The sequence below is a fragment of the Gossypium raimondii genome, chromosome 11 (assembly GCF_025698545.1).
Source record: "Gossypium raimondii isolate GPD5lz chromosome 11, ASM2569854v1, whole genome shotgun sequence".
Taxonomy (NCBI): domain Eukaryota; kingdom Viridiplantae; phylum Streptophyta; class Magnoliopsida; order Malvales; family Malvaceae; genus Gossypium; species Gossypium raimondii.
The window spans coordinates 46,760,461-46,780,104 of record NC_068575.1 but is presented as its reverse complement, the minus strand read 5'-3'; the positions used below and the strand labels follow the sequence as shown (position 1 = coordinate 46,780,104).

The 19,644-nt window shown below is 34.6% G+C and overlaps 2 protein-coding genes across 3 annotated transcripts; one reads left to right on the top strand and one right to left on the bottom strand.

The window, feature by feature from the left end:
• The first annotated feature begins 8,433 nt into the window (after positions 1-8,433).
• LOC105801008 (uncharacterized) lies at positions 8,434-8,733 on the top strand. The gene has a single exon (XM_012632354.1). It carries the CDS (start codon positions 8,434-8,436, stop codon positions 8,731-8,733), a length of 300 nt encoding a protein of 99 aa, XP_012487808.1.
• Positions 8,734-9,293: 560 nt separating this feature from the next.
• On the bottom strand, positions 9,294-12,686 carry LOC105803559 (APO protein 4, mitochondrial). 2 transcript variants are annotated; one of them, XM_012635803.2, is made up of 3 exons: positions 12,283-12,686; positions 11,380-11,602; positions 9,294-10,344 (listed from the first exon to the last, which is right to left on the bottom strand). In XM_012635803.2, exons 2-3 carry the CDS (start codon positions 11,592-11,594, stop codon positions 9,564-9,566), a joined length of 996 nt encoding a protein of 331 aa, XP_012491257.1. In that variant the 5' UTR covers positions 11,595-11,602; positions 12,283-12,686; the 3' UTR covers positions 9,294-9,563. The 2 variants fall into 2 exon arrangements, with proteins under 2 accessions (XP_012491257.1, XP_012491256.1); XM_012635802.2 differs by having other exon boundaries at positions 11,380-11,599; positions 12,283-12,685.
• Positions 12,687-19,644: the final 6,958 nt, after the last annotated feature.

The following is a 19,644-nucleotide window of genomic DNA, read 5'->3' as shown; positions in this document are numbered from 1 at the left end:
AAAATTAATAAAAATATATATGGTAGGATTTAAACATACCATTTAAATTAATAAAACCTTAAATTTACCTCTCAACTAAAATTTTATTTTGATGTTTTTATTTTAATATGCACAATTCACTACCTTCATCGGTAATAATGTTGTTGATTGAATTAGTATCTCAAGTTAACTCGACACTCAAATTTGATGGCAACACCATAATAAACAATTGTACTAATTTAGTATTCTTAATATGATTTATTTATGTGTTTAAATTTTATTTTATTCACAATTTAATCTAATTTTAATCATTTTAATATTGTATATATTTCATGTGTTTCATTATTTATTGTATGTCTTTTTCAAACATACCCATTTGTTTTAAATACATGTTTTTCACACGATATCGCAAGTAATAGAATTTCTAGTATTTTGATAATTACTTTTTGACATGCAAAGAAAAGTTAAAAAACAATATATTTATAAAAAGAGTAATTTGGAATTTTAAATTTTGAGTTGGAGTTATTTTGAATATGAATTTTCTTAGTTGGAATTATTTTGAATTATGCAATTTTAGATCTTAACTATTTAAAGTTTGAATTATTTTGAGTTTGAATAATTCAAGTTTGACATTCAAGGTATTTAAGTACAGATAATTTGGATACACATTTTATTAGAAGTCAAATCATATTTTGTTACCTTTTACTCAAAAAAATTGAGCAAAACACTCCTTCTACATTAGATCAAAGAGCACACTAATCTTTTCTGTTAAAAATTTTCATTTATTTCTATTGTTAAAAGCTGGCGTGGTTGACGAAATAACCAGACAATCACATGTGGTGTGTTACCTGTACCTTATGCCGATGTACAAGGTCCAGTATTTAACAGTGGAAATGGATAAAACTTTTAACAAAATAACTAATTTATTCTTTGATCTAATATACAGAGACTAACTTGCCAATTTTGTGAGTTGAGGGGTAAAATGTAATTTGCTCTTAATACAAACGACTTTACTATACTCTTTGCTCTTTTTTCTTTTTGTTTTTGAAGTGTAATAAATATAGTATAATTATGAATATAAGTTCAAGTAACTACAAGTTTTAAACTATTGCAATACAAACTAAGTAAAATCTGATATAATTCATATTAAAACTAATAAACTAGACTAAAACTTTCATACATTATGTGACTCAAACACCTATGTATATAATTATGCATGTTGTATGATAAGTAGTACTTTTACCTTTTAAATACACACTAAATGCCCAAATTAACTCCAAAACTATATTCTGACTTCAAAGTCTTTTTATCTTTCTTTTTTAATAGCAAAGTCTTTTATCCTAAATAATATTAATCGCATAAGATAAAGAGTTAAAAAATTTTCTTAATTAAATTTAATGATAATTTTTCAAAAAGTATTGAATCATTTTAATAGAAATATTAATTAAAATATTAGATTTTTAATAATGTTAGTATGACAATCCGCATATTAATTCACATGTATTTCATGTTGATATGATATTATTTGTCTTATATACCACATGGACAAATAATTTAAAAATATAATATATTCAAAAATAAAAAAAATTATAAAATTCAAAAAAAAATGAAATACACCTTAATTGCTATGTAGATTGTCATGCTTAAAGTTTTAATGTTTTAGTTAGTATTTCTACTAAAAACAAGCATTTGATTCTTTTTAAAAAGTTGATGATCAATATGATGAGAGGCCATTCCTCCCAGAACAAAAGGATCAAAACCTTCCACGCCCCATGTCGAATTTACAGGTTGGACCTTGCCAGTTAGTCCATAAAGGTCCGGCGTTATATTCCAGGACCATACAATTCTGTTACATGAAATATGCCAAAGCCAAAGCAAGCCACTCCTGAGAAAAATAAATGAATTCAAAAATCTTGGGTGAATCCAAAAAAAGTATTTCTGTGCACTCATCACAAAAAATTTCTTGATCCCAATATACCCAATGACAGATAGTTACCAAGAAGCACAAACTAGAAAACACAATATGTGCTCCGGCCACACCTATAAAAAACTGAGAGTTAAGTTTAAAAGAAAAAAAAGCCTGTTAGGAATAGTGATCAGTCACAGTCACCCAAAGTTAGTTAGTTTGTTAACTATTAGCTTATCAGTTAATTAGTTGTAGCTTATCAGTTAGTTAGTTGTGCAGTTAGTTCACCAAGCATTGCTTTAAATACTATGTGATTCTCTTCATTAATAATATGAGAAAGATATATTCAGTTTAGTATTGTGATCAATATGATCACTTGCTTACACTGAAGATGGAATTTTTCTAAGCCAACGAAAATATGTGCTTGATCTTCTTGCACGAGCCTCCATGAGACAGTCAAATGAATCACCAACTCCAATGACTACTACGTGTCATTTAACTGCTAATCAAGGTGTTCCAGTTGAAGATGCCCAGTTGTACAGGAGCATAGTAGGTGCGTTGCAGTACATTGTTATTACCAGGCCAGACATAGCCTATTCTGTTAACAAAGTTTGCCAGTACATGCAAAAACCCTCAGGTCAACATTTTATTGCTGTTAAGAGAATTCTGAGGTATTTGAAAGGAACTCTGGATTATGGCATCAAGTTCAGTCGGAGCTCAAAACTTATACTTGAAGGGTTCTCCGATGCTAGTTGGGGGTCTGACAGTGATGATAGACGCTCGACGTCAGGTTATTGTGTTTATCTTGGGGGAAATCCTATCTCTTGGAGTTCGAGGAAGCAACAGTTATCTCCGTTCCACTACCAAGCGAATATCGAAGCCTTGCACATGTGACATCTGAAGTTCTTTGGATTCAAGCTTTGTTGTCTGAACTAGGAATAATTCTTAAGGGCAAAACCTTGTTATGGTGCGATAGCACTGCTGCTGTGGCAGTTGCAGGTAATCCAGTGATGCACTCGAAGTTTAAACACGTTGAACTAGATCTATTTTTTGTCCGGGAAAAAGTTACTCAAGGAGTGTTGCAAGTTGGACATGTTCCTAGTCATCAGCAAGTCGTAGATGTGCTCACAAAGCCACTGGCTGCAGGATCGTTTTACAAGTTTCGGACTCAACTAAGGGTAACTACTAAAGATGATTCAAGGAAGGAATACAGTAGTACGGGGAATGTTAGGAATAGTGATCAGTCACAGTCACCCAAAGTTAGTTAGTTTGTTAACTGTTAGCTTATCAGTTAATTAGTTGTAGCTTATCAGTTAGTTAGTTGTGCAGTTAGTTCACCAAGCACTGCTTTAAATACTATGTGATTCTCTTCATTAATAAGAAGTTTTCTTGGGGTAATTCGTAATTTTTTTTACTCATGGCAGATGATGCAGTTCATACTGGTGATACGCCTCCTCATTCTTCTAACGTTGAAGGAGCTACTCATTCACAAGGGTCTAGTAATGTTTCTTCACAGCCCATTCATTATTTTTCCAAACATGATACTACCAAACTAGGGGAACATAATTTTTTGTTGTGGAAACACCAGGTGTTGTTAATTCTTGAAGGATATGAACTTGAAGGGTTGGTTCTTGGTACTACTCAGATTCCACCTATTCATATCCAGGGACCTGATGGTCGATATATTGATAATCCGTCTTTTGTGTTACATAAAAAGCAGGATAAATTCCTGGCTTTTTGGTTACTTTCCACCGTAACCGACGATGTCTTAGTGCATCTTACAAAGTCCAAGACAAGCTTTGATATATGGACAACCATCGAGAAGAGGTTTGGGGCAAAGTCCGATGTTAAACTCTCCAGCATGCGTCACTCGTTATACTCTCTCAAGAAAGGAGGTTTGACGGTTAAAGAATATCTTGCTAAGGTCAAAAATCTTAGTGATCGTCTTACTGCTGCTGGTAGTTTGATCTCTGAACGTGAACAGGTGAGTGTAATACTGGCAGGTCTTCCACTAGAATTCGAGTCCGTCCGTGTACTTGCCTCAGCTACAATGATTTCTCTTAAACTGCTCACAGAGATGCTTCTTGATTGTGAGGAGCGCCAATTGACTTCTTTGACTGAGGAACCATTGCAAGCTAATATGGCAACTAAGCAGAAGGAAGATAGTGATGGTGGTTCTAAACATTCTCATAATTCTGGTTGTGGTCATCAAGAATGTAGAATTAGTCAAAGGGGCCATGCTCGAGGTTGGTCTCGTGGGAAAGCTCGTGGTGGTGCTCGAACCTGGTCGCGGTCTCGACCTCAGTGTCAATTATGTGGAAAAGTTGGTCACTTAGTTCAGACTTGTTACCATCGATTTGATGAGACGTTTTCGGGTGTTGCTCCTAGTCAGACCATGACAGTCAACTATCATCGGTTCCAAGATCAAGGAGGTTGTTCACATGATAATGCTTGCGCACACCTGTCAACTTCTTGTAATGAGTCATGTCATGCCTCTTCTTCATCTGGTTCTTGTTCACGCACATCGCCTGTCACAGATCAGGCTTGGTATCCTGACTCTGGAGCTACCAATCATATTACTCCTGACGTGGCGAATCTCTCAAAAGTTTCCCCCTATACAGGTACGAGGCATGTTTCTGTAGGGAATGGTTCTTCTGTTAAGATTGCTAATGTTGGCATGTCAAGTATGCAGTGGGTTCCGTGTTATTGCATCTAAAGAACGTTCTTCATGTTCCTAACGTCTGCAAGAATTTACTTTCATTGGACGGTTTGCTAGAGATAATCTTGTTTATTTTGAGTTTCACCCATTACTTTGTTTTGTGAAGGACATTCGAACCAGGGAAATACTCCTAGTGGGCCACATGCATAATGGCTTGTACAAGTTTGATACTTCTAATTTTCATTCCAGTAGTCTTGGTGCTTCGGGTCAACATAATATGCTGATGTTGTATGCTGCTCAACACCTATCTTCATCTTCAATATGGCATCGACGACTAGGTCATCCATGCAATAATGTTCTTACTGAAGTTTTACGTAGCTGTAATATTCCTTTTAAATGTAATAAACTATCATCTGTTTGCTCGGCTTGTCAGTTAGGCAAGACGCGAAAACTACCTTTTAGACCCTCAACAACGTTGTACTCTTCTCCTTTCGAATTAGTTGAATCAGATGTTTGGGGTCCTGCTTCTGTCAGATCGAATGGCTTTGCGTATTATGTATCTTTTGTTGACATGCAAAGCAGGTATACCTGGGTGTATTTTGTTCGATCAAAGTCAGAGGTGTTCAAGTGTTTTCTTCTTTTTCACTCTATGGTTCGAGCTCAGTTTGGTTGCTCTATTAAACAACTTCAAACTGATTGGGGAGGTGAATATCGGCCATTGTCAAAAGAATTGTCTCGATTGGGTGTTCAACATCGGGTGACTTGTCCTCATACTTCTGAGCAGAACGGAGTTGTGGAAATGAAGCATCGACACATAGTTGACATGGGCTTAACTCTTCTTGCCCAGGCTGGTTTACCACTCAACTTCTGGACTCATGCTTTTGCCCATGCAGTGTATTTAATCAACAGGCTTCCTACTCCTTGTCTTCAAAAGTAAAACCCTTATGAGATTCTTCACAAGGTTCAACCTTCATATCGTCATCTCAAAGTGTTTGGGTGTGAGTGTTTTCCCAACCTACGACCCTTTCACAATTACAAGTTTCAGTTTTGATCGCAGCAGTGTGTGTTTCTTGGGGCTGCACCAAATCATAGAGGGTACAAGTGCATGGATAAAGATGGTCGTGTTTTTATTTCTAGAAGTGTTGTATTCAATGAGGAAATTTTTCCATTTCAAACTAGTTGTTTCTTTCATTCCCAGTCGAATCAGATGAGGATTGGTCATCGAAAGTCTATTCTTCCCATGGTAATGGGTGTGCAATCTTCTTCTCCTTGTATACAGTCGTCTGAAGCTCGTCCTGAGGTGTTGAGAAATGAGCCGGAATTTTCTCCAGCAGTAGCATCTTCTTCTCAAGTATTTTCGGATTCATTACCAGACGCACCTAGTCTAGATCCGACTAGTTCTCCAACAGCAGCAGCATCTTCTTCTCAAGCGTTTTCGGACTCGTTACCGTAAGCGCCTCGTCTAGAACTCCTTTGTTGAGCTCAGAATGTCCATCCAATGACAACACGGTCTAAGAATGGCATTTTAAGCCTAAGGCTTTCTCCACCACCTGACAGAGAAAGAACCCACAACTATACTTGAAGCGTTTCAAAGTCCTGCATGGATGGTCACGCCGTCAGACTTGAGTACGAGGCTCTACTCGCAAATCACACTTGGGATCTTGTTCCATTACCAGATGGGCGTCGAAATGGGATGCAAATGGATCTTTAAGGTAAAAGACATACCGATGGCTCTGTTGCTCGATACAAAGGTCGCTTAGTTGTAAAGGGATATCTTCAAGAGGTCGGGTTGATTTTTATGAGACCTTGACCGGTTGTCAAGCCAACTACCATTCGTGTTGTTCGACGTTAGTGCTTTCATGGGTTGGACCCTCCGTCAAGTTGACATCAACAATGCGTTTCTTAACGGAGAATTACAAGAGGAGATATACATGGTGCAACCACCGGGGTTCGAACAGCATGATAATAGTGGTCAGCAACTAGTTTGTCGACTAAGGAAAGCTCTCTATGGGCTTAAACAGGCACCACGAGCTTGGTTCCACAAACTCCGGAGTTATCTTGAGAGTACTCAGTTTGTTTGTTCAAAGGCTGACAATTCCTTGTTCATTCGAAGGTCAGGGTCTCATTTGCTCTATGTCCTTATTTATGTTGATGATATAATTGTGACAGGGTCTGATGCTCAAGCTATTAACAAGTTTGTTGAACAACTTGATGACCATTTCTCTCTTAAAGATCTTGGAAGGTTAGGCTATTTTCTTGGTATTGAACTTGCTTACACTGAAGATGGAATTTTTCTAAGCCAACGAAAATATGTGCTTGATCTTCTTGCACGAGCCTCCATGGGACAGTCAAATGAATCACCAACTCCAATGACTACTACGTGTCGTTTAACTGCTAATCAAGGTGTTCCAGTTGAAGATGCCCAGTTGTACAGGAGCATAGTAGGTGCGTTGCAGTACATTGTTATTACCAGGCCAGACATAGCCTATTCTGTTAACAAAGTTTGCCAGTACATGCAAAAACCCTCAGGTCAACATTTTACTGCTGTTAAGAGAATTCTGAGGTATTTGAAAGGAACTCTGGATTATGGCATCAAGTTCAGTCGGAGCTCAAAACTTATACTTGAAGGGTTCTCCGATGCTAGTTGGGGGTCTGATAGTGATGATAGACGCTCGACGTCAGGTTATTGTGTTTATCTTGGGGGAAATCCTATCTCTTGGAGTTCGAGGAAGCAACAGTTATCTCCGCTCCACTACCAAGCGAATATCGAAGCCTTGCACATGTGACATCCGAAGTTCTTTGGATTCAAGCTTTGTTGTCTGAACTAGGAATAATTCTTAAGGGCAAAACCTTGTTATGGTGCGATAGCACTGCTGCAGTGGCAGTTGCAGGTAATCCAGTGATGCACTCGAAGTTTAAACACGTTGAACTAGATCTATTTTTTGTCCGGGAAAAAGTTACTCAAGGAGTGTTGCAAGTTGGACATGTTCCTAGTCATCAGCAAGTCGCAGATGTGCTCACAAAGCCACTGGCTGCAGGATCGTTTTACAAGTTTCGGACTCAACTAAGGGTAACTACTAAAGATGATTCAAGGAAGGAATACAGTAGTACGGGGAATGTTAGGAATAGTGATCAGTCACAGTCACCCAAAGTTAGTTAGTTTGTTAACTGTTAGCTTATCAGTTAATTAGTTGTAGCTTATCAGTTAGTTAGTTGTGCAGTTAGTTCACCAAGCACTGCTTTAAATACTATGTGATTCTCTTCATTAATAATATGAGAAAGATATATTCAGTTTAGTATTGTCTATTGCTGGTATCTTGACAAAGCCAAATTAACAAAAAAAAAAAACAATAAAAGTTAATTTAGGATTGTTTTTATGGTTGATAATAGATTTTCTTTTCTCGTAATTGCTGATGATATCCCATATAAATGGATACGAAATTATTAAGAACTGAATATTTTATATTTTATATTCTATTTATATAAATTATGCGCACTAAAATTTGGTTAAATTTAATATATATATATTTGTTGAATAAAGGAAAACAGTATTCTCCAACAATATTATAAATAGAAATATTGGATCCATTTAAACATAATTACATTACTGAATCGAATAACTAATTTGTTACATAATTGCATTACTAATTTAAAAAAGTGTTAAAATAAATATCATATATGATATTATGAAAACAAATAAATTTATTTATTACCAGCTAGAAACTTGTATGGGAAAATTAAGTATTCATATCAAAAGCATGGTTGAAACTAACTACCCGAAAATGCAGCTAACATGAACATGTCATTTGTTTGGATTTGTCACTTAAAACCTTTTTTTTTTCTTCTGTAAATTTCTTTATGAACGAGAGACAATTTGGTGAGGAAAAGGATGAAATTGGTGGTGGAAATTCTGACCGGAAACCTGTTTTATGTCCAAGTCGAGGACGATGCCACGATCGATGACCTGAAGAAAGAGATCGAAGGTCAAGAGAATTTGGCCCGTGAGCGTATGATCTTGATTGTTGATTCTAAAGACGAAAACCAGCTTATAAGTAAAGAAGATGATGGAGCTTCTCTAGCGGATTTTGGAGTGCAAGATGGATCTCACATTTATCTCTTCTTTAATCCTTTAAATATTGAATCGCCTTATTATCATCTTTTCACTTTACCTGAATCTCTCTTGGGATAGTGAGTAGTGTTTTGAAAAGAAAAAAGAAATCAAGATTGAATTTTAAAGAATTTAGTTTCGCATATCCAATAATAGGTTAGCATTTTGAGAGGGAAAAAATCAACTTTGACAATTTCATCGTAATTAAGTATATTCAATTAGATATACAGTTCAAAAATGGAAAAGAAAAAAATATGGAAATCATATTACACTTTCAAAGAATTCTAAATCAAACTCTAGAACTCTAGAGTCAACCTTCATGAGCAGTAAAACACTTTAATTCTATAAAAAATCCTATTTTAAAATTTAAATAAAATATTTTATTTTAAATTAGACAGAAAAATTGAAAATTTTAAAACTGACCAATTAAAAAAAGTAATTTAATTATAGATATTATCGGTTGGATTTCAGTATAAAAGCATTCATAAATTTTTAATCATTTTGTTCACAGTTCTGCCGTGATATAATCGAATTTTAGTTTTTAATATTGAGGTTATTCACTTTGGAAAATTAATAAAGGTCCCTTTCATATAGTTTCTTTTTATCCACGCAAATATACATATTTAATTTCAAACCGACAATTTAAAAACTAATTTTAAAATTAAAGAAATATAGAGTTGATTAATTGATACAACTTTCAATGCAAAATGTAAAAAAAAAATGATACAAATCGATCAAATAGGCAACCGTTTTCCATTTCAATGGGGCAGTTAATTTTAAAACTGGTCTTACCAAATTCTTACTTTTTCTTGAGAAAAGGGAAAATTTTTCCTATACAAAGATCTCAAGCTTTATAGGAGACTACAATGTTGAATAAATACTATCATTATTGCTGAAAATTGTACATACCACTAACCTTTGACGCCACCTCCACTTAGGTTTAGATTTGCAAAAGATTTAGGTTTAACTCCAATAGGTCCAGGTAAACCACTCACTTTCATCATACATAAATACTTACTTGGAACAATAGCACCTGCCTGTGAGCACAGATCGACCACCGCTGGTGCGTGCCCGTAGTAATTCCGACCTTCATCCAAAAGTACTTTCGGATCCTGAGGCCGTCGCCGCCACACAATCTTTGGAGGGACCAAGTTGTCAACCCTTGCCTTCATCCAATAATGGGTTCCACGCCAACTCTCGTATCTAAACACTCCACAATGACGAGCTAGATGGCCGGACGGACCGACATGAACTTCGGAACAATATTTGCAAACTTTTGCCGGATAGACCAGTAGCAGCTTCTTAACACCGGATCTAAGGGTTTCCCATGCTCTCAAGGTGCCATTTGCTATCACCCTTATATCATCATCTGACAAGGACTCGATTCCGCTGATTGAACCGGAAAATTCATGGGTTGTTAATGAACCAGATCTCAAAATTTCATCAGTTACAGCAGCCCCTGCTTGCATGCATAGCTCCACGACCGCAGGAACACGATCGAAATCAAATCTTTTCTGGTGGTTGATAACACCTTGAAACATGTTGTGTAGATGAAATGTTTCTACAGGGACAAGTATGTCAGTCAAATCACCACGGACCCATTCATGAACCCGGTTCTTTCCAATGCGCCTGTATCCGTGGCAAGTTTGGATTAAGTGACCTTTCTCACCAATGTACACTTCTGCACAGAACCTGCAAAGGTTTATATCAATTAATGTTTTTTTTAGTTTTTTTGCATGAATAGAGGTTAGAGTAATGCAGTAAAATTAGGGGAATTTTCAAACTGGACCAGAAGTCGAATCAGTTAGACCTCCAATTTCTGGTCCACCCAGTTGAGTGGGGCATTTTGATGTTTTCTTGACTTTTTAGGATTTAAGTACTTTAAACACTTATTTAATGTAAATAAATTATAAAAATAACTAATAACTGATAAAATATGCATTTAACTTGATGCTAATACCTTTCATATAAAACTAAGATATTGTAAATCTCATTAATAACAAATAAAGTTTGAAACAAAAAGAAGATATATAGAATATCAATCTTTTACTAGTCCAATCCATTTTTTTGTCGGTTTGTAGTGATTGAACTGGTTTTTCACCAGTTCAATGTTTATCTGTGGTATTTTCACCATCCAATCCAGATTCTTATTCCCCTAATCTTCTTTAATGTACAAAGGTTCCCCCTCCACTCTCATCAGTCATGGAAACTTGCTGATTCCACCAAATGCAAAAATAACCGTCCGTGTCAAATTTCAATCCAAATGAAAGAGAGGTATTTGACTTGTGACTGCAAACCGAATTTTTTTTGCTCGAACGGCTCTGAAATAAAGTAGCTCTTTCCAAATGCTCTAAATGCTAAGAGTAGGCAAATTGGACTCTTTATTACATGATAAATTTTAGAAAAAATCTAACCGCATATGTCTGGCATGAACCCGTATTTGGCACTCACACCCAAGCCAAACAACTTAGGTATTTACACCTAGGGTCTTTCTGCAAAAGATTAGGACTGTATTTCTAAACCATTTTAAAAGCTATCAACGATTAGTGAAACTTCCAAACAAATTATCACTCTGTTAGCCTAATTAAAACTAAAAGTCTTTGTTTGCACATGCTGTAGCGGTTAAGTCTAAGCATGAATGAAAATTTACTTTGTACATGTAAAAACGAGGCAAAAGTTGAATTAAGGCATATTTGAATAGATAGAGGAAATGAGGGCGGGTCTTACTTGCAAGCAACGACAGGGAATAGTTTAATAAGGGTGAGGACTCCTTGGAAAAGCATTTCTCTGGCCTTGAGAACCTCTTGAGCCACCGGAATCATTCCAGGCACCGGATAATCCTTGGCTCGATTCTCGATTCTCTTGAGTATCATTGGCCTAAGCTTCTTCAGGTCTATTTTCGAGCTGTATGATCTCCAATGACCCCTGAATGCCATTGGCATAGATCCTGCTAATAAACATTGTATCAAACAACTTGAAAACAGAAGTAACAAGTAGAAGCATAATCAATATGCTTTCTAACTTCCAAAAACGAGAATCCGACTTTATCAGTTAAAATTCTAGATTTTAAACACTGAATTTGGAGAACAATGGAGAACATTTTAAGGGGTGAAAAATGAAACTAAAAAGGGGTCTCACAATGGAACAACATAGATGAACATAAAAGCAAAGTGAATAAGTAACATGGCTGGAAAACACCCAAAAAAACCTCAAAATATATCATATTATCAATATCCATATAATTCACACTTCCATCAACTTTTAATTGCAATCATTAGCGGGGTTAAACTAGTATCCATGCTTACGAAAAGAATCAAAAGGAACAAAAAAATTTATAGCAGCAATTCATTGTCAACCAAAGAAAAGCACCCAATAATTCACAACAGAGCAACTCATGATATCCTGACTCTTCATTTTTCTTAAAGTACTCGTATTCAACCCATATGTCATACATAAGAGATGTGGTAAAGATTTTCCAACTACATTAAAAATCCGACAAATCGACCCACATGAAATCTAGTTTATAGCAATACATAAAACAAAGCATAAGAAATCAGCATCGTGTTTTATTGGGTGTCGGGTTTTCAATATTCTGATTTCTCGGCTCACAGAAATTGTAGTCTTACGTACCTGGATGTGGATAGTAGATACAACTTGATCAACTTTAGCGAAAAAGAGACGTCCCTTCTACTCGGCACTCTCCGACTATAGCCCCTGCTGGACGGATGGGTCTTGCAGCCAAGCTCCCTTCTTCCTTTGCAGTCGCCGCCGGAATCAGAGAAATCCTTCAAGGATCTCTCAACTCGCATACAAAATCGAGGGTGACGATGACACCATCTCAGGCAAACAAGGGGCAGCAAGCGTGCAGCTGTGGGAGTTGCAGACGAAGTGCTGGGTTCTCGAAATCGCTTGGAGTTTGGAAGCGGCGGTGTGGGAGGTGGTAAATCGGTATGCAGCCGGCGGTGAAAAGCAAAAATAGAAGACAAAATGAAATGAAGAAACCATAACTTATTAGTCGACCTATTCACTCAGGGTCAGGATCAGTAAAAAAAATTTTAAGGGAAAACTATAGATCACTCAACTTCGATTAAAATAACATTTCAATTATTAAATTTTTAAAAGTGACAAATCAGTCACTAATATTTATGAAAATTGATAAATTAATCACTTAAGCCCATTTTTCATTGCAAACCTAATAAGACAACTGACGTGGCCCGTTAGGGTGCCATGTTGGACATGACCGGATATCTATTTAATGGGTAATTAATCCCCATTGTGTGATCTGAAAAAAAATTAACTTAACGTGCCAAAAAAATCAATTAAAACATGAGAAGAAAGTGAAGAGGCAAAAACAATTTGGTTAAAAAAAATTCGTTCAAGAAAAAAAGGGAAAACGATTGAAATTTTTAGGGAATCGTTGGAGAAGGGATTGAAAATATTCGAAATTGGATAATTATTGTGCAAATTTTCAACATTATCGGAATGATTAATAGAAGAGAACTAGCCCAAGGTGCTCCATTAATTGTAACGAGTAAATTTATTTCGAATTTGAGTTATTTTTGGGTTTAAGAAGGACATAGTTCAAGTTTGGTATAGGGTTTAATAATGTTTCTAATTTGGGTTCATCGTTTTTTTATTTTAGAGGGATTTGGGTTTATGATTTTTTGGATTTGTTAGTTCAAATATGTTGCATTCGCCCAGGCCTGACATAGGGTTATACTTTTATACTATCAATTTGTAACAACCTGCCCAACGAAGCCTTTATATTTGGTTATTGTTTATTGTACTAAGCATAGTTTTGGCTAAGTGAAGTATTAGTTATGACCAAGTATAGGATTTTGTGTATACGCCAATTGGCGGATCTTGTGTTTTGGCGAGAGTTACGGATTGGCGGATTCTTCTGTTGGGTATAAGTCACCCCAGATGTTTTGGCAAAGTCGTTAAATCCGTAGTTTAATAGATTTTTTTATTATTTTAGTAATACTATTTAGTTAGTCCAGTGAGAACTGGTTAGAATGGAACTATGATACTATAGTTGATAGAACTTAAAGCACGATAAGGGCACTTAACCACAAGAATCAAGGGTGTTAGTGGAATAATCTGATTCTCCCACTAAACCTTGTCTTCATGCCAAAGTATATAAGGGTATCAATGTCTTCATTGATAAACTTTGCGCTTTCTTTGTATTCATCTTCTTCTTGATTTTCTCTGCACTCATTTTGAAAATCTTAAGTCTAGAAATCTTTTTGAAGTTGGGCTCGCTGTACTCAGCCAACTTCTATGTTTGTCTTTATCTCTCCGGTAAATATCAATAAACCCTAGGTTATTTTCATAGTTATACACGCAATGTTAGTTCTACATGCATAAGAGTTAGGTTTTTATGTTAGGAAGAAAACTTCTTGATTCTGGGTTATGTGTTCATGTTTCTTGCATGTATGTTTGGATTTAATAGTGTAATGATCTGATAAGCTTAGTTATCCATATTTTAGCTCAAGACGTTATAAAAGGTCCGAGTAACAGAGGCAAAGGTCTTGCCATCTAGACTTTGTTGTGTTTCTGGTGAGTTCCTTCTTACTTCCATGTGTGTAACATTTTTTTTTATATTTCGTGTAAGGTAAGTACTCATACTCTGTAAAGGTGTAATGTGTATATGGAAAAGGGTGTTCAAGAGTTGTCAGTCTGGGTCTATTATGTTTGTGTTAAAGTGTAAGAACCATTCTTCATGCTTAAGTCACAACCTTCTACTTTTAACAAGAATGATATGGACTAATTCCTGGAAATGATGTTAAAGAAATATATTCATGGTGTTGCCTTCGATAAAATGTACATTGAACTGGTAGATCATGATACATGAAAATGGTTGTGTAGCCTTTAGTAGGGCAAATGTATGTTGCAAATCAGATTGTCAAATCATGACAAATGATACAAACCAAAGAAATATAAATGGAATGAATGATAAGAATCTGAGAATGGATTTGGGTACGTGGCTAACATGAAGAAGGTTCGTCTAAATGGTCATATGGGTTGTAACAGCCTGAATTTTCAGTGATAATGAAAACGGTGATTTGAAGTCACCAATTTCGATGAGTAAGCTCATAAATTTTATTATTTAGTATTTACGAGTTAAATGTGATTTTAGAAAGATTCGTGAAATAGTGATTTGAGTTTGGAAGGAATTATTAAGTTAATTGGTTTTAAAAATGGGGTATCAAGACCTCGATTTTATAAACCAAGCTGTAAATATTTTTATAAATATTTACGAAGTGTCATTAAGATAACATTAAAGTTTCGTTAGAAATTTTTATCATTTCAATAGTTAATTAATTAAAAAGGACTAAATTGAAAAAGGTGCAAAACTTGCTAAAGTGAAATTAGACACCCAAGGAATGGTTGAGGCGGCATAAGCAGGAAAAAATCTTGGAATTAGGTGATTTAAGGGCAAAATTGTAATTTTTATGAAATTAACTTAAATAAATTGAATTCGAAACTTTTCTACGCTATTCTTCTTCTAATTTTCAGTCCAAAAACGCCATTGAAGGTCCTCTAAGCTGGTTTTTCATATTTTTGCATCATGTGAGTTCAATTCTTTCTATTTTCTTGTAATTTTTTGTGTTTTTAAGACTTTTACAATTAAGTCCAACTAACTAATTCATTAGTTTTTGATTCTATGGGTAATTTTGAAAGTTACCATTGATGAGTCTGGATTTTATGATGAATTAACATATATTTGAAGTTTTAATTTTGTTATATGAAGATTTTATCAAGTAATTTCAATAGAAATTGATTTTAGGACCAAATTGTGAAAAATATTAAATCTTAAGGTTTGGTATTAAAGTCTATTTATTAAAGGCTATGTAATAGCTTATAATATTTAGATAATGTGTTAATTTAGAAAAATTAGCTCATTTGATGAGTTAATTGGTAAGGGACTAAATTAAAGAAATTGTAAAAGTTAGGGTAATTGTGTAATTTTAAATTTGAAGGGTATATATTGTGAAGTGGACTGAAATTGAAATATATGCTAATGAATGAAAAATTTTACATTCTAGATCAAGAGCTCGTAAATCAACAAGAAAAAGGAAAATTAGCCAAGTAGTCTCTGAACTATTACCAATTTTACAATCCAACCTAGGTAAGTTTGTATGGTTAACTTTCATGATTATTTGTTAATTTAGGAGTGGTAAAATATATTTATTCATATTTTGTTGTTGAAATTAAGATTATTGTAAAAGTATGAAAATTAAATTGAATGTTTAAAATGAGTAGAACGCAGGATTGAGTACAATCGTTTCGTGGCAAAGAATGAATTGACGGATAAGACTATGGTTGGACCATGGAAATTTTTAAATGTGAGACCATAGCTGGGCTATGGCATTTTAATGAAAAGACTATAACTGGGTTATGGCATCTTGAACGTAAGACCATGGTTGGACTATGGCAGTATAGATACATGTGTAAGACCATAGCTGGGCTATGGCATTCTGATGATAAGACCATAACTGGGTTATGACACTACAAATTTAAGACCATGGCAGGGCCATGGCAATGCATGTATAAGACCATAGTCGGATTATGGCACAAAAAGAACGATGTACTCATATACGTTAGCCGTTCTTCAATTCAGTAAGAAATGGTAAGAGACTTATGTGATTGAATTGAAAGATTTATAGATTATTATTGATATTGATCTGAAAGAAGTGTGTTTATTGATTATATTGTATTTGATAGGGAAAATTGTATGATTTATTTACAATTTAATTTATTATATTATATTAAGTTTGGTAAGATTAATGTTTAACCTATTGAACTTACTAAGCTTCATTAAGCTTACTCTTGTTGTTTAATGTTCTTGTAGATTAACGTGTAGTCGAAAGATCGGATCAACACATTAAGCTACACTATCCAGTTTTTTCCGGTAGTTTTTGCAATGTAAATTTTGGTTTATATGACATGTATAGGGTTGGTTTAGCAATGAAATAGTTTGAATTGTGGTTGTGAATATTAAATGTTTGTATGCATGTAATTAGTAGTAGAATTTGATAAATCAATGAAATGAGTTAAATAGGTAGGTATAAGTAAAAGAAATATTTTTGATGTTATGTCATATTGAGAACATGTTTTAGCTTGTATTAATTGCTTGATTGGGATATATTGGTTTATGTGAATGTTGAGTGCGGGTTAATGTCAAAATGGGTGAGAAAAGTGGCTTTAAAATGACCTATTTTCGTCCACACAGGCAGAGACACGAGCATGTGTCCCCTGCTTCTAAGAAAATTTTTGGAATTTTAGGAAAAATTTTCTGAGTACTCGGTTTAGTCCCAATTCACTTCTAAGGTGAATATTGGGCCTCGAAGGTCCATCTAGGGGACAATATGAGTGTTATATAATTGATTCTTAATATGTGTAACAAAGGTTGAGAAATGTCATTTTTAATTCGTAAAGTTCAGTAATGCTCTGTAACCCTATTTCGATAACAAATAAGGGTTAGGGGTGTTACATAGGCGTATTGTATGCACCAAAAGAAAAGTAAACTGGTGTATAGTCTGTTTGTTTGTCTATGGTACTCGTCATCTGGTGAATTGTGTGATTGTGTTCGAATCTTTGAAAGGATCTGCTTGAAGTATTAGTAATTATTGATATGCTTTCTTCTGGAACTCATTAAGTTATTTTGAACTTACCCATTTCCCTTTTCCTTCTCAAGCCTAATGTTGAATGAAGACTTATTAAAGGATTATGCTAGAGGACATTTGCTGTTGTGAGATACTTGTTTATTTGTATTATGCATGATGATGGGGGTGATGTCTGATTGTATTTTGAAAAGAAATTGTACTTAAAACTTATGTTAAAGAATTTATGATTTAATGAAGTTTCATTAAAGTTTATGGAATGCTTTAAAAACATTTTATTTTGGGTTGATAAAATACCTTACTAAAATTCTATACGTCATTTGACTTATACTCTATTTTCCATATTTTATTAAAGGTTTATTTAAAACACTATGGTTTTATAAAGTTTACACCAAAATCAATTTCGAAGATGGATAATTTCTTTGTAGTGACACGTCTTACTTGGATCGCCCTAAGGGATCGGATTTAGATTGTTACACAATTGCTTAAATTTCTGGGAACTGCAATGGGTTTATGTTTTATTGGTGTAAGCTATTCGAACTGGAATTTGTTTAAAAAAATGTTTAGGGTTGTAAGCTATTCAAATTTAATGGGAGTGAAACATGTTGTCTTGATGTCATTTGTTTTGTGTGATGAAATAGGTTGTGGATGCATGCAAAATTTAGATAGTGCACTATATATGTTTGTATTATATAGTTTGCATATGTGTTGCTTGGTTATTATTTGCCATGTGCATGACAGAATTGAATATGTTTGTATTAAATTGTCTAGCATATGGGCTTAGATTGTGGATGCTTGCCAAATATTAGATAGTGACTGAACATTATTTTTCATTAGCGTGTATGAAAAAGCCAAAGACCTCACTACCTTTATTGTGACTTTTGATGTTAAATTTTTTTGGTAGGTTTAGTTGATAATGAATTTAATGAGTGAGAGTGAAGAAGAATTGAGTGATTTTGATGGATCTGATTGTGCAATAGGTGATGATGTGTTTAATAATGTTGGAATGAATGTATGTGATATGGTTACGGTTAATTTAGATGGCTTAAACATGGATGATGTACAATTAAGGGAGCTGTCTGATAGTGATAAATCTGAAACATTAAATAATGCACATGAATCTGACTCATGTGGCAAAACTTGACCTGAGTTCAACATAGAAACTGGCATGAATAATCCAAAACTTGAGATTGGATTGTTATTTCTCAACAAATACAGTCTAAAAGAAGCCGCCAGATAGTATGGTAGGGTGAATAATCACTATGTGAAGTTCCCAAAAAATGATCAGAAGAAGTCAAAGGTAGTTTGTAAGCCACACTGTTCAAGATACATATGGGCCTCTAGAATTAACCCACTTGACCCTAGTGATCACACTTGGCAAATTAGGAGTTTAAACCCTAACCATACTCGTTCTAAGGTATATAAAAATAGGAATATAAACTCAGCTTGGGTAGGTCAACAATATAAATAAAAGTTCATGGTTGATCATAATTATTCTTTGACATCATTGTAATAAAATGTCAAAACTCCTTTGCCTTGTCTCACTAACCAAATGTAGGAGGGATAAACTTAGGGTACTAGAATTAATTGACGGAGGTATAAGGCATATTATGAGAAGATTTATGAGTATCTGTTGGAGCTTAGGTCTCAATATGTTGGAACAATAACAAATTGTTATCTGGATAACATATTGTTTCAAAGGACATGCAAAGATGAGTATAAGGCTGGTTGTAGAAGGATAATATGTTTAGATGGATGTTTCTTGAATGGCTACTTTGGTGGTTACCTATTGGCAGCTATTGGGATGGATGCAAATAATGACATCTATCCTATTGCATATGCTGCGATTGAAAGTGAAAACCAAGCATCATGGTGTTGGTCCTTGGAGTTGCTCTAATTGGACTTGGAAATTGTGAGCTTTTATCAAATATATTTCATGTCTGACAAACAAAAGGTAAAATTCAATTTGTTTGCTTTTTTTGTTTTTATTTTGGACAAGATGTCAAAAAATTAAATTGTTTTTGTTTTGTTTGTAGGGACTTGTAGAAGCAATATGTTTGTTGTTTCCTAATGTATAAACAATAAATTGTGTTAGACACCTACATCAAAATTTCAATAAAGCTTTTTCAAAACAAAGGCTTTGAAAAACTTGCTCTGTAAAGCTGCCAAATCAAGCACTCCAAAAGATTTTGAAGATGCTATGGTTGAACTGAAGAATACTAATCAAGGTACTTATGATTGGTTGAAAGGAAAGAAATTTGCTCATTGGTTAAGGTCTCACTTCTTATGAAGGAGCAAGTATGATATTCTGGTGAATAATCTTTGTGAATGCTTTAACAAGGTAAACCCCTAAACTTCTTTTTTT